The sequence below is a fragment of the Nymphalis io genome, chromosome 11 (assembly GCF_905147045.1).
Source record: "Nymphalis io chromosome 11, ilAglIoxx1.1, whole genome shotgun sequence".
Lineage (NCBI taxonomy): Eukaryota > Metazoa > Arthropoda > Insecta > Lepidoptera > Nymphalidae > Nymphalis > Nymphalis io.
Window position 1 is genome coordinate 7338941 of NC_065898.1, and position 14435 is coordinate 7353375.

Here is a 14435-nt window from a genome sequence, read left to right on the forward strand (position 1 = left end):
AGGCTCAGAGCCTCTTTTGTTAAGGAAGTGCTATCTAATAGGAGAATAGCCGCTGGCCAGACTTACATGGTGTCCACTGCCATGTGCGTTATTACAGTGCTGCCCACTCAAAGATTTTAGACTAATTTAAATTTATACATTGGTTTCCCCGTTAGAAGCTAGCAATAAATACTTATTAATAACTATATATAAATATTGTTTATTATAAATACTGTTTCAAAATTATTTATAATAATTTATTGTTTATTTCTGTGTTATAGTATGTGAAGTATCGCATTTGGCTATGTATATTAAATTGGTTTTAATTTAATTTATCTGCATACATTAATTATATATTCTACAAATATATCGCGGCGGCTCGTCCAAAACTGCTAGAAATATGAAATAAACGTTACGACGTCAATGTTCGAAATGGGTCGCAGATGCTATTAGTGATCATGCTATAACAAAGTAACTTAAACTTACTGTTAGTTATAAGTGACTGTATTTACTTAACTTTAACATGAAAAAAGTTAATTTTGTACTAATTTCAGTTTGGTGGCGAGTTGGTGTTTTTTGCTAGGTGGCTTTATGCAAGTCCGTCTGGGTAGGTACCATCCACTCAACAGATATTCTACCGCTAAACAGCAATAATTAGTATTGTTGCGTTCTGGCTTAGAAGGCGAGTGAGGCAGTGTACTTACAGGCACAAGAGAAATAACATCTTCGTTCCCAAAATTGGTGGTTACTATTTAACTTCCGCCTACCTATACCATAAAAAAGAGTAAGTGCCCATATCATACTATATCTACTGATAGAGAACATAACACATACATATATACTTGTTGTAGATATTATATTTGAAATTAAAATATACTACTTAATCAAACACAACTTCACTCTGCTATTAAAGAGAGGTGATCAAATTATCATAGAAATGTTTCTAAATTACACTTGCAATGTAGCTTTCATAGATAATATTCCTAAAATAGATATTAATAAACTGATTTTATGGTAGTCCAATACGTGATTATAGAAGTTGTTACTTTGTTAAATATGTATTTGCGTTCTAGTAGCGAAATTATGATTGAAATTAAAACGATAGCCATATTTTAAAGTAAAATAGCGGACACCATCGCAGAAATTGTATTTTTTTTTAATTGTACCAGATTACAACTCTTTAAATGAGGTTTTCATTTTTATCATTTATCTAAATATATGTAACTTTATAATAATTATAATACATAGTTACATATTAATTAGTTTTTGTGTTTATAATTCATCTTGTGCTTGGCGGTGAAGGAAAACATCGTGAGGAAACCTGCATGTGCCTAATTTCATTGAAATTCTGCCACATGTGTATTCTACCAACCTGTATTGGAGCAGCGTGGTGGAATAAGCTCCAAACATTCTCCTCAAAATGGAGAGGAGGCCTTAGCCCAGCAGTGGGACATTAACAGGCTGTTACTGTACTGTACCTTTACATATATTTAGATATCGATCATCGTAGGCTAAATATATCATAAAATTCCTTGAAAGTGACTTTGAAAGTGACCACATAAGTTATAATTTCAAGTCGATAGATATTTTATTTTGTTAGCGATAATGTATAGCCAAGTTTCAAGGTGTTTTAAATCGTGCAACTATGAGAAAATATATTTCTCACTTGCCTTTTTTTATTGCTTTTAAAATAACAAAATGTGTAACATTATTAATTACATACTATTTATCAAATTCGATATAAAAATCAAAGTAGTCGAGTATAATCTATGATCAGCATACCATTAAATGTTTATAACGCAAAGAGGTCAGGCATCGTCACGATCTTGACCATGCTGGACCGTTTTGGATGCACTTGTATCGCCATAAAACTGTCACTGATAACCAAAACTGTGTGCTAATGCGACATAAGTTTCGCCACCGCTGAAATCGGCTTTGAAAATGTTACTAATATAATAGGTTCGAATTGCTTGATTAGGATTGTTTACAAACAAAAATTCAGTATATTCAATATATTAATTTATTTATGTATAATATAAGTTTATTTTTGCTGCGCAATTGAAATTACATATTTTTTTAAGATATCACAAAATCTAGATTAAATTTTATGTATTAAAGTGGTAAGTTTTTCTATCTTGTGTAATTATTTATTTGATCTACTGGTACTGGTGGTAGAGCTTTGTGCAAGCTCGTCTGGGTAGGTACACACACTTATCAGATATTCTACCGCAAAACAGCAGTACTTGGTACTGTTGTGTTCCGGTTTGAAGGGTGAGTGAGCCAATGTAATTACAGGCACAAGGGACAAAACATATTAGTTCCCAAGGTTGGTGGTGTAATGGTGATGTAAGCAATGCTTAATATTTATTACAATGCCAACGTCTATGAGCGTTGGTGACCACTTACCATCAGGTGGCCCATATGCTCGTCCGCCATCCTATACTATAAAAAAAAATAATCGGTAAATTAGACATTAAAAAACATTATAATATAAAATTTCGGGAATCGATTAATTTCAAAGTTTAATCGCAATTGCTTATTGGACTTTATTTAATAAAACGGAACGTTACCTAGAAATGTGGTTTGTTAATTATGAGGACACTATTCTTCAGAGGAGCGCTCCCGTGGTCTTCACGTTTTGAAGAAGACTTTAATTCTGATGGGAAAACAACATATTTTTGCAATAGGAGAATGATAATCTTAAATAGGAAAAAGCTTTTTAAATTAGCCGATTATAACATGGCGATCACACAATTCACACATCACAGCAGCCCGCGCCTTATGAAACGTACGTTATGGCGTTATGACGTTAATATCACAGTAGCAGCCTGTTAATGTCCCAATACTGAGGCTAAGGCCTCCTCTCCCTTTTGAGGAGAAGGTTTGAAGCTTATTCCACCACGCTGCTCCAATGCAGAACAATGGTAGAATACACATGTGTCATAATTTCAATGAAATTAGACACGTGCAGGTTTCCTCACGATGTTTTACTTCACTGTCAAGCATGAGATGAATTATACACAGAAATTAACCACATGAAAAAACAGTGGTGTTTGCCCGGGTTTGAACCCACGATCATCGGTTAAAATTCACGCGTTCTAACCACTAGGCCATCTCGGCTCGTTCAATATCTCATTATGTCATAACATAAATTATTTTGTATTTCGTAATTAAATTTGGTTGTTATTGAACGATTCTTAAACTCAAAGTGAACTTTAGCGGCAAATCGAATGATTGTACACGCTTCGCTTACTTAGGGACTCACATTTGAAATGTTCGCTCCCGCCATTGATGCCCTCAATCACCTCATCCCACATATCGGATTCTGTCACTTTGAACGCTCGACCATATCGTTCCTCCTTACAAGGTATGTTTTTCCTATCAATTCAAACTTAACTATAGAAACAAATCAATACACGTCACTTCAAGAAACGTAAACGTTTGATCGAGTATCAAATACTGGCCAATTACAAAGTAGGATTTTTCCGATAGATTCTAAGTCAGCTAATAGAAGCAAATCGTATCATCACACATGCTCGGGCGAGCTCACGATTGTCGCAGCGCACGATAAGCGCAATATTAGGTACAGTCCGAAGCTATCGAGATTCACGAGGGCAATAATTCCTCCGCTGCAATAAACTTTATCGATTCTCTTATTAAATTTTATATTACATGTACTGCACACTTGCATGTAATAAAATCTATTAAAATAAATGGACATAATGAAAATAAGAATAATAAAAGATAGTCATTTTTATTGTATGTAATTTAAAATATTTAATTTAAATCGAATACTAGTTACCCGTATTCCAGTAATCCAATATAACATTAAGGAACAGAGAACAAAAAACAATATTTGGAATGATTCAATTAAAAATGATTCAAGTTGGTGTATACAATAAATATTAATGCTGTGATTAAAACACTTACTAATTTATTTAACTTAATATAATGATCAAATATATTAAAGTGGTTGATAAATTATTATCTCAGAATTATATAACTGCTAATAAAACAGTCGAATTGAGAACTATCACCTTTTTAAGTCCGGTTACGATTAGTACTAAATTACTTTTACATTTCATTTTAAGTTGCAGAGAAAGCCTTGAAATCAGAATGAAAATTTGTTCAGTCGTAAAATATACATAAACCGATAAGAACATTAATCTAACAATACTAGGTACTATAATGCTCATGCGGTGCACAATACGGAATATATTAGCCGTGTGACCTAGGGGTAAGACATGAAAATTTATGTACGTGTCTTATTTCGTTTCATTGCGTGCAGGTGCATTACAACCTACTATTAATAAACCAACGACTGACGGATATTCTTAAATAATAAAATAGATTTAATCCCAGTCCCGTAATTTTCAAATGGTTAGTGATTCTTTTGTGTGACAATACATATGCATTTCTGAAAGGATCCCCAGAAAGCGTTAAAAAAATGCAATTAACAAAGGTATTAATTAAGGTTTCTATGAAACTAACGTGTTTGTGAATGAGGCGATCGCCTAAGGCATAAAAAAAAAACAAATATAAAAACAAAAAGAAGTCCCATTTCGAAGTTTTTCAGTTCTATATTTTTTTGTTGTATTTCTTTTAGAATCGTTGTTAAATTTTAAACATATAATAAGGAAATTGATAGTCAAACGCATTGATTATACCATAATTCTCAAGTAATATTATAACACTACATTTAATGTTAGTTTTTAATCGCTATTCTCAGAATTTGTAAGTAAATTAGTAAAAATAGTTTTGCTTTTGATAACTCGCTTATTAAGGAAGGTTACAGGACTATATTCTTTCACACTACCATCGTAGGGTGCGTAGCGGACCATAAACGTTAAATAAACTTTAAACGAGTAATCATCAGTTTTATGATCCATATTTTATGAGGATATAATTGCGGGGCACTACTTATAAATAAAACATATTTTTTTATCGCTGGAAAAACGCATTAGGCATTTCCACTCGGGTCCCATGGGGTGGAACCGGGTTATGTGGGATTCTAACCCACCAAAACCACTGCGATGGCCATCCTCAGCACGGATCGGAGAGGCTCGATCGTGTTGATATAACGCGGCCTCTCCCGTGCTTTGCTCCGCTCGTGGCTCGGCGGAGCTCTCATCAGGGGGCGAATGTCGCCCCCCCGTACTCCTCGCTAGTGCGTACTGCAACTCAGCCGTCTGAAATAGGACACGCGAGGCTCCCACTTCACGCATCCACGGCCCCAGGGTAAGGCATCCAAGACGCCTAGTACAACCCACACATTGAAATACCCAATAAAAAACCAGAGGTACCCTCTCCGCCTTTTTAAAGAGCGCCACAGGATCGCATGCGCATGTTACCGTGACTCTCTGATGGTCGGCCCACCTACGTGGGTCTCCATTTCTAGGGGAGTTTCCAGGTACAGACTTTTCCCCCTCCTAGTCCCAGCGACGCTTACGGCGGGGGAAAAGGAGCGCATAGCGTCGGCGCCTCCTCCCCGGACTTCTTCGGTGGGAGCGGTTCAGCTGAGGCACTCTTCTCACGCTCCCACTCCGCGTCCTCCTTCCGCAATATAACACTTTCGCAAAAAGAGACCATCTCCAACCAGCACTTCTCGCCGTCGGGTATGGCGTTAATCATACTCGGCGGCGAAACGACTCCACTGATCTTTCCCGTCCGTCTATCCTGTACTTACCGAAACAGCCATATCCGGTAAGCTCTAGACCCAGTGGACAAAGTGCTGCCCGAAGTTCTATCTTCCATCCAGGATGAGGCTCAGATACCTCATCTGAGCCTTCACCTATATACTTATATGCACTCCTCGTGGACCGTGGAGCGCCTCTGTTTTAGGGATGGTGACCCTCAAGCCCAACATTTGAATCCGATCCACTGTAAGCCACGCTCCGACTTCGGCCAGGTCGGCTACCTTCTGGAAATTCCTCCCCGTGGCTGTGATGAGCGTGTCATCCGCGTAGCATATCACGCTCATCCCGAGCAGGCCGGGTACTCGCAGGAACTAGTCGATGCCGACGTTCCAAAGAATTGAGCTGACAACAGACCTCTGTGGAATGCTGCCGCATACCCGAAACCGGACAAGGCGCCCATCGCTCCTCTCCCAGAGGAATAAATAAGACAGCTAATATGAAAACTTAAATGTACATTGTATTGTTAATTATGTGTATCGTTTTTTGTTTTAAGTTTTTTTTTTATATTAGATAATAATATTTGCAATATGTACGGATATTGTTCAATAAAAATAATAATTACAATATTTTATTACCTTTAATTGCAATATGCAATGGTCTGAGCTGTCTTTCGATAATTATATATAACAAATTGCAATAACCGGCTCGCTTTGCGAAATAAATTATTTTATTCATCGTTCTAGAACTAATCAGTCTAATGACAGTCTAATTGATTAGTTTAAAGACTTGAGTTAGTCATAAAATAAATCTTAATATATATTAATTAATGTAGAGTTATCAAAACAAAAGGAAAGTAGTGTCAATTATTATAAAGCCTGCTACCTGTTCCGATTTCACAAAGAAAATATTTTAGTTTTAATTATTTTTTGTCTGTCTGTGGTTTTAAACTAACAGCCTCTTATTGAGTTAAATATCCATAATATTTGCGAGTTACCATCACCAAAACAACGAATATTATATTTAAGACTACTGTTGCTATATATTATGTACGTCAAAATGGCAGATTTTCACGAATGTTCGTCACAAACTCAGTTCTACGCTGACGAAGCCGCGGGTTTTGCTAATAAACATAAGATTATATAAACAATAAAGCAATCGCTCTATCCTTCTGTAATATTACATTTTAAAGTGCCTCTAAAACTATTGGCTTCAAGCTTCAACAACAACTTAAACAGTAATTTTTATTTAGACATTCTAGTTATGCGTGATATTCGTTTCATGTATAACATACGTATAAACTTTGTATATAATATTATTGTTATTATATTGAGAAAAGTAACAAATAAATAGATGAATAAAAGTGTACTTTATTTTAGTGATTACAAATGTGAATGACGTATATTTCTCATGCCCACATGTGCTATAGTTTACAATAATTAATAAATTTTAATTATTCTATACATTACTTGCACACATACACTATATTTAAAAAAAGTATGTTTTATATTTAAGCCAGCACCAATATAAATTTACGAAATAGTTTATACATATATATGTTTTTTTACGAGTAGCCCACGTCACATTACGACAACCTTTATCAATCTTATCTCTATTAAAAAAAACTTACGATAATTTGTTTCTCCGTGGAAGAAAGACAAACTAACAAACACACTTTATTGATTGTATAATCCATCAATCAAAATTTATGGTAGCCATGTTTACACTTCTTTCTTTGAATAAGTTTTATTGAATTTTGATTGAAATAAATCAATATTTCTTGAAGTTTATTGCTTTCAGTTTAATTTACTAGATTATTTATAGAGTAAAAGAAAAATATGTTTTCTATACTATATTTTATGGTATCAATCACATTATTATATAAATGCACATGTTTTTACAAAACTCGTAAGTAATTACTTTTGCATCAATAGAGATGTTTTTTTTTCAAACCTTTACTTACTACCTTTGCTATATTTCACTTACAATTTTTGCTTATAATTATCTTGTGTATCTTTAGTAAAGAAAAAATAGTGAGTATATAAAAACTTATGACTTTCAAAGTGTCTTCTTAAGAAGATAAGTCCTCTTGTCTTTATTAAGCACATTTTGGTTAAGTCTGCTTACGTGACCTCTGCTATTTTAAAGTTTATTTCTGGTGCTACGATAACTAGCGAAGGGTGGCCAGTAAAAGTAATGGACTGGCCTGCAATCGTCATGTTTCGTTTAGTGTATTTTGCTCTTAAAAATATAATAATTAATCAGAAATTTATTTTATGTTCAGATTAGTATGGTAAAAATTAAAATGTAAATTTTGAAGGTAACCTCAATGCCGGCGTCGACGAATTGCGAAACAATCTGGAAACGTTCGTGAGACCAATTAAAAAATTGACAGGTTCGTTAATTTTTACACGATAATAAGGAATTCGTCAAGTTGACACTACAGGCTAAATGTAAATGTCCTCGAAATAAATTAAAATAAAGTCCAAATATTTTTAAACAAGTACTTAACTTTACATAATTGCAGCGAAATATCGATTTCGTTCGATTCGGTTTGGTTGCTTAGATGTTTGTTAATGTAATGATTCACACATAAAATACATAATCACTGTTTATTACAAGTTCTTTCTAAAAGGTCCTGTACTCCAAGTAATAAAAGTCATCTGAGAACAAATTGATAATATAATTTCATTGAAATTCTGCCACATGTGTATTCCACCAACCCGCATTGGAGCAGCGTGGTGGAATAAGCTCCAAACCTTTTCCTCAAAAAGAGGAGAGGCCTTTAGCCCAGCAGTGGGACATTCACAGGCTGTTACGGAGAACAAATTGTATTGAATGGAATAGCTTGTGATAGACTAACGCTTCGGTGGCGAATTCGTGATGAATTCCCATCTTGGAGATGATGCAGCTATTTCGGACACGTACCTGCTAAACCCACACGACGTCATTAAGTCTCGCAAGTAATAAAGTTTAACGCTACGATCACACATGCATCCCCACCGGTAGTCAATCATATGGAAGCCAAGTATTCCTTGTATGACGTACCAGGAACATACTAGGTACTTGGCGTGTTGTCCAAACTAGTCGAGGGCTCTTGTCTTTTAAGCAACGAATATATCTCTTCACATTTTTAATGGATTTGTATCAATTATTCGGCTCCTATCCTCTATGCATCGCTGCCATTTTGTGAGCATTAGCTGCCAGTATCCGAAGCTTAGTGTGTCGAAATTACAACGCTACAAACACGTTTCCTGGAAGCAACTATCCGCATAACGCATCCAACGAGTTAATAGATAAATAGTTATTATATATTATATTTAATTTTGTTCAGGTATATTTCCCAATCATGAAATCGAAGTACAATTTGACATAGAAAGAAACTATGACACAGGAGCTTCGCGAAAGCGGTTCAACAAAAAGGATCATTCACACGAAATAAGTTAGTTTATCACTTCCATACTATTATTACAGTAGTTGGATTATATGAATGTAGATCTTGATAAGACTGCATTTTAAAAAAATGTAAGCTGAATATTTTAAAATCAAATCATACATCGCTTCGATTGGTACTGTGGCCAAAATTTGGTGAGGAAGACAAAAATATTATTGATTTTTGCAATATATATATAATAATATATTTTAATTTTTTTAAGTCAGTTTTTATTATATTTTTAATGAGTTGTATAACCATTCTGACTTATATTTTTACTTATAATTTCAATTTTATCTATATTGATAAAACTTAAGCTAATGAGAGCTTGTATAGTTGAAAGCGCTAATCTCATAAGCTTCCAGTCTGATTTAAATAATTAAATATGTTTTCGTTAAAATCCTGTTTTTTGCGACAAGTTGTATAACTTGTTACGGCCCTAAGAAGTGGGATGTGTACAACTTTCATGGTAATCGGTGAAAAGGTGTGTAAGTCTATTATCTTAAACAGAAATACAAGCCATTCATTTTATATACACAATTCATGTTGCCGAACTGAATTTATTATAATTAATATGATATATTTGAAATTAATGCACAATATATCGATTATTTTTAAATATGCACACAATGATTGAATTTCAAATAATAATTTATATGTAACATATGTTTTCGCGATAAATATATAATAAAATATTATTTAATTATAATTGAATGCAAATGAATAAGAAATAAACTTTTATTTGAAATATGTAAAATGAGAACAATATGAAAGTAAAAATGTTTAAAAAAAACTTCATACAACTTTGTAATTTAATTTTAAAATATTATTTAAAAGATATTTTCCTATTTATCTCGTAACTGAAAAGTTTGCGAGAGATGTTTCAAATATCATAATTGTCATTTTAATGAAAATTAGAAGTTGAATATCAAGCATTACAAAAATACATAATAAACTATAAAAACGTATTTGTACACTATTTTATTTACAGTTTTTTTTTAATTTATTTTGATTACGGAACCCTAAGAAACATTTACTTGACATTGTATTATTTGTAATTTATTAAATGTACATATTAAAACAACGAGAGTTATCTAAAAATTGTTCTATTCTTGTACCAATTATATTTATTAACATTAATTGTCTTCTACGTCAAGATAATGAATATTTATAATTTTTGAAAGTAAAGCCGCTTTGTTATGTATTTTAATAGTAAAACCAATCAATTATAATCTTAGCATAAAACGTTATAGCAATGTAACAATTATGTAATATTAAAATTATTATGGTTTTTTTAATATAAATAAAATATATTTTTAGGATAACGAACGTGTCCTTAACTCTTCGAATTTATAAATTTGTATATACTTTTTATACTATTATAATGGTTATTAGTAAATTATGGTTATTGATTATTTCAATATGTATATAGTTAGTATGGTTTTATAATAAGCCGTTATTAACATACATATTACGTATTATTCTATGACATTAGTCGTAGTTTCAAAATAATATTCACCTGTCCGAATCTCGACCATAACGGCCAATCAAATATTATATAGCCATTAAAAGAGGATTTAATATATTTTATAGTATTTGTTTTGTTTTACTATTGCACAAGTATTTAGACAAAGCACGAAGTCCAGCCAATCTTTGTACTTTTACACGGCTAGTCTGATGAGATGGTAGGAGATAGGTTCCTCCTCTTATTTTAACGCTGGAAAAACGCGTTACGCGTTTCCCCCACCGGAACGCCGAGTGTGCCGCGAACATCGGAAACCCACTAAAAAATTAGCGGTACCCTTTCCGTCTTAACGCCACGGGATCGCTTTTGCATGCTACCGTGACGAGACAGGTTACTCCTAGCCTATCTCCTACCATCTCATCAGATAAGCAAATATTAATTCTGCTAATTTATAACTCATTCTATTTCTTAAAGAAATGTTCAATTTTAACCCGGAGCTACATATTTGTAATGGTTACGATACATTCCCGATTCTACACCGATCCAACTTCAACCGAAACGCAACTGGTTTGTTGAGTTAAAAGAATAGGAAAATGGTTAAGCGGCAATGATTACGTTTCGATTCGATTGCTAATAAAGTGCCAATTTGTTAGTTAAATTGGTCCCTGAAGATGAGTGTCAACTTTCTGAGATGACTGCTAAAAAATTCTTAATATTTTAAGTGACTATCTATCGAGGACATCGGATTATACCTTAATACCTTATAGTTAGCAAAAAGACTACTTGTCATAAGTTGGAATTACTCAAATGTATGTAAAATTTTGTATAACGTTTACATTTGTACAATTCACCTTAAATTATTTATACTATTTCCGCTACGTTTGTTCTATATTTATTTGTTTTATATGGATTATTTTCAGTTCGCAAAAAAAATATTATAAGACGTAAGTGAATATTTTAGTATTTTACTTCTTATACTAATTCGTAAGTGTGTTAATCATACTGTGCCATTTATTTTGTTTAATAAACAATTTATAAAGTACTAATTCGACGTGATTGGTCTAATTTTAAATAAATCCAAATTGAATTCTAAAATTTAAATTTTGATATATATCTTAACCGTGTCTTTGTGTATGTGTGACGTGTAAGGAAAATTACATTGGATTAAATGATATTTTCAGTTCGCAGGAACAATATGTCGACACGTAAGTTACTTTAGTATATTAATTTTTACATATTTTAGACACCATATGCACATTGGCGGTGGCTTAAGCTTGCTCATCATGTCTATTTACAGCCCTTCAAAAATGTTTAAAAAAAAATTATATAATATGTTCATGTCTGCCTCTTGGAGGGATATTTACATTACTTATAAAAAATGTCTCATAGATTTTCTCTGTTTTCAAGATGATTTTGACTATTAGCCTGGGGCAGATATGATCATATAATTTACTTTTTTATTTTAACAAACTTCTTAGCCATTATACGTATTACAGCTAAATATTATTTACTTTTAATTGTATTTTAATTAATCGTTTTTTTAATCGAAATAAGACTCTATGACTTACCAACATATGATCTTGTTTAGTTTATAAAATAATTATATTATTATTTAGAAATAAATACACAAAATATCTTTCTTTCTAGTTTCCTCGATATCTGACACTATTCCTCCTAATACAGAGACTACCGCATTACCATCTAACCAAGGTAATAAATAAAAATTTACAATTATCATTGCCAAGCACTTTTAGATTTTAACTTGAAAGATATATATATATAAATATTTACAAGATATAAGAAGATTTTTTTTATATTGTGTGTTTTAAATACTATTTTGTATACATTTTTTAAAAGCAATGCTTAATAATTATCCAATATTATCAATTTATCTTTTATGAAGTTACAAATAAATAATAATCGTTAAAAGTTTTTTACATATTTTTAATATACAAAGATTTTAATAATTTATAGATCAAGATAATCAAATTGTTTATATGAAAGATTTGAAAAAAGCGTTAGAAAATTTCGAGAAAAAACATAATATAATAAGTAAGTAAAGTTAAATTGTTATGGAAGTAATATTAATATTAATAGATTTTAAAAAATCTTTTTAATCATTTGTACAATTTTAGATGATCAAGAAGCCATGCAGCCTTTGTTGAAAAAAGATCTTTGGATGGTATTGGGTGAGAAATTGAAAATACATTTAGATGATTGCCCAGTGGTTAGAAGACGAGAACCTTAACCGATGATTCTGAGTTTAAGCCCGGGCATGTGTTTATACAATAATATTGTATAATTAAAATTGCGATTTTCCGGATTTGAATCCTGAACTTCGGCTAAGATCAATCATTCTATCTACTTAGTCTACTAACTTGGCTGATAAATTTATATATACTTGTACGTAATTAATTTGTTTTTACGTTATACTTATTGTTATATTATCTTCTTAATATTTTTAAGGTATGAAAAATGGACGTAAGTTTTGCAAAATATAAACCCTTTAATATATTTATGAAAGAAGTAATTATATATTTACAAACTATTTTTTTTAGAACACTGCAACCAAGGCGCACGTTCAAACGAAAAGGTTTATTCTACAACAAGACAGAAAAATAGCCCCCAGTTTTTCGATATAATAAATACATTGAAGAAAAGTTAGTTCTAATAGTTTATATTTTTATTAGTTAACCAGTTACCGCTTGCGGTTTGGGGGGTTTTAGTGGCCTTTGTTCTTTTTGTACCCCAGACAACGTGCATACAAAATTTCATGATGATCGATTCATCGAGTTAGTTAAGCCGTAACAAACAAACACTTACTTTCGCATTTATAATATTACTAAGGATTAAAAATATCGCAATCATTGACAAACAATTGGGCAATGAAACTATTATTATTTCACCAGCGTTCATTATTCTTGCTAAGAAAATATCGTTCGTATAGTAAAAGCTTAATAATTTAACTTTTAAAAAAGAAATATTTTAAGTAAATTCTGTTTTCATTATCACAATTCTCAATCCAATTTTCCCCAATAATAATTAAATGATAAATACTAGAATTGAAGATCCCAATACGCAATTTTTTTAAGGGACCTATCTACGATTGAACTATTTAAATCATATATCAGTATATAATTATTTTCAGGCGGACAAATACATAATGATATTCCTAAACCCAATGAAGAAGAATTAAGTTGGTTGAAAATTGAAGTTCCAGCTTAATGAAACGTATGAGAAAACAAAATACATCTACTATAAAGTTACATTAATCAGTAAATTAATAAAAAACAAAAAAATTGAATGTGTAATATATATTTTTTAATTACTGAATTATACAGGATTGAAAAAAAAACGTGTTTCATAAATCTTTTATAAGCATATTCCTCACTCAGAAATGTCTAATATTCTCACATATATTGTCGGAACATGATGACAGCCATCGTAAGATGCAATCATTCCTTTTTCGATTCCTCATCCACATCCTCATCGAATATCCAGTTAATGGTTTTACAGCAAGATGAATTAGACACTTATCTTAGAGTGAAATATCTCTTCTAGTAATTTTGTATCGCAATGTTGGTCCATAAAGAGTATTGACAGTTGATAATAAAGAGAATGTCGAGAGTGATACATGCCGTGATAAGAATAGATAAGGAATAAGTACATAAGAGGTAGTTTGATGGTCAGTGACAGAAGGGATGATTGGTATGTGACTTAAGCTACATTGAATATGAGTATTGAAGTATGGCAAGGGAAAGAGACAAAATGAACGGTACGTATTAAAGCTTATTTCAATAAAATTGTGTAAATATGGAAGTGATGACGAACTGAGATACACTGTGGAAAAGGACATATAAAAAGTTTAAATAGTGATCTTATATTTTCATAAAAAATATTATAATTTGATGTATGGTGTCCTTAT

General features: G+C 32.0%; 1 protein-coding gene and 1 long non-coding RNA gene across 5 annotated transcripts; one reads left to right on the forward strand and one right to left on the reverse strand.

Moving 5' to 3' along the window:
- Positions 1 to 1985: 1985 nt before the first annotated feature.
- Positions 1986 to 7357, reverse strand: LOC126772007 (uncharacterized). 2 transcript variants are annotated; one of them, XR_007669603.1, is made up of 3 exons: positions 7243 to 7357; positions 3245 to 3357; positions 1986 to 2635 (listed from the first exon to the last, which is right to left on the reverse strand). It is a non-coding gene; the product is annotated as an uncharacterized LOC126772007 (long non-coding RNA). The 2 variants fall into 2 exon arrangements; XR_007669602.1 differs by lacking the exon at positions 7243 to 7357 and having other exon boundaries at positions 3245 to 3568.
- Positions 7358 to 7361: 4 nt separating this feature from the next.
- Positions 7362 to 13814, forward strand: LOC126771966 (uncharacterized). 3 transcript variants are annotated; one of them, XM_050492163.1, is made up of 11 exons: positions 7362 to 7520; positions 7933 to 8007; positions 8947 to 9054; positions 11431 to 11454; positions 11692 to 11715; positions 12158 to 12220; positions 12485 to 12562; positions 12646 to 12699; positions 12977 to 12991; positions 13069 to 13170; positions 13659 to 13814. In XM_050492163.1, exons 1-11 carry the CDS (start codon positions 7451 to 7453, stop codon positions 13733 to 13735), a joined length of 690 nt encoding a protein of 229 aa, XP_050348120.1. In that variant the 5' UTR covers positions 7362 to 7450; the 3' UTR covers positions 13736 to 13814. The 3 variants fall into 3 exon arrangements, with proteins under 3 accessions (XP_050348120.1, XP_050348121.1, XP_050348122.1); XM_050492164.1 differs by lacking the exon at positions 12977 to 12991; XM_050492165.1 differs by lacking the exon at positions 8947 to 9054.
- Positions 13815 to 14435: the final 621 nt, after the last annotated feature.

Excerpts from the sequence above, each read along its gene's own strand:
- LOC126771966 (XM_050492163.1), top strand. The coding sequence starts at position 7,451 with ATGTTTTCTATACTATATTTTATGGTATCAATCACATTATTATATAAA. Across the intron at positions 7,521-7,932 it reads CACATGTTTTTACAAAACTC|GTAACCTCAATGCCGGCGTC; the intron begins GTAAGTAATTAC and ends TAAATTTTGAAG. Across the intron at positions 13,171-13,658 it reads AATAAATACATTGAAGAAAA|GCGGACAAATACATAATGAT; the intron begins GTTAGTTCTAAT and ends AATTATTTTCAG.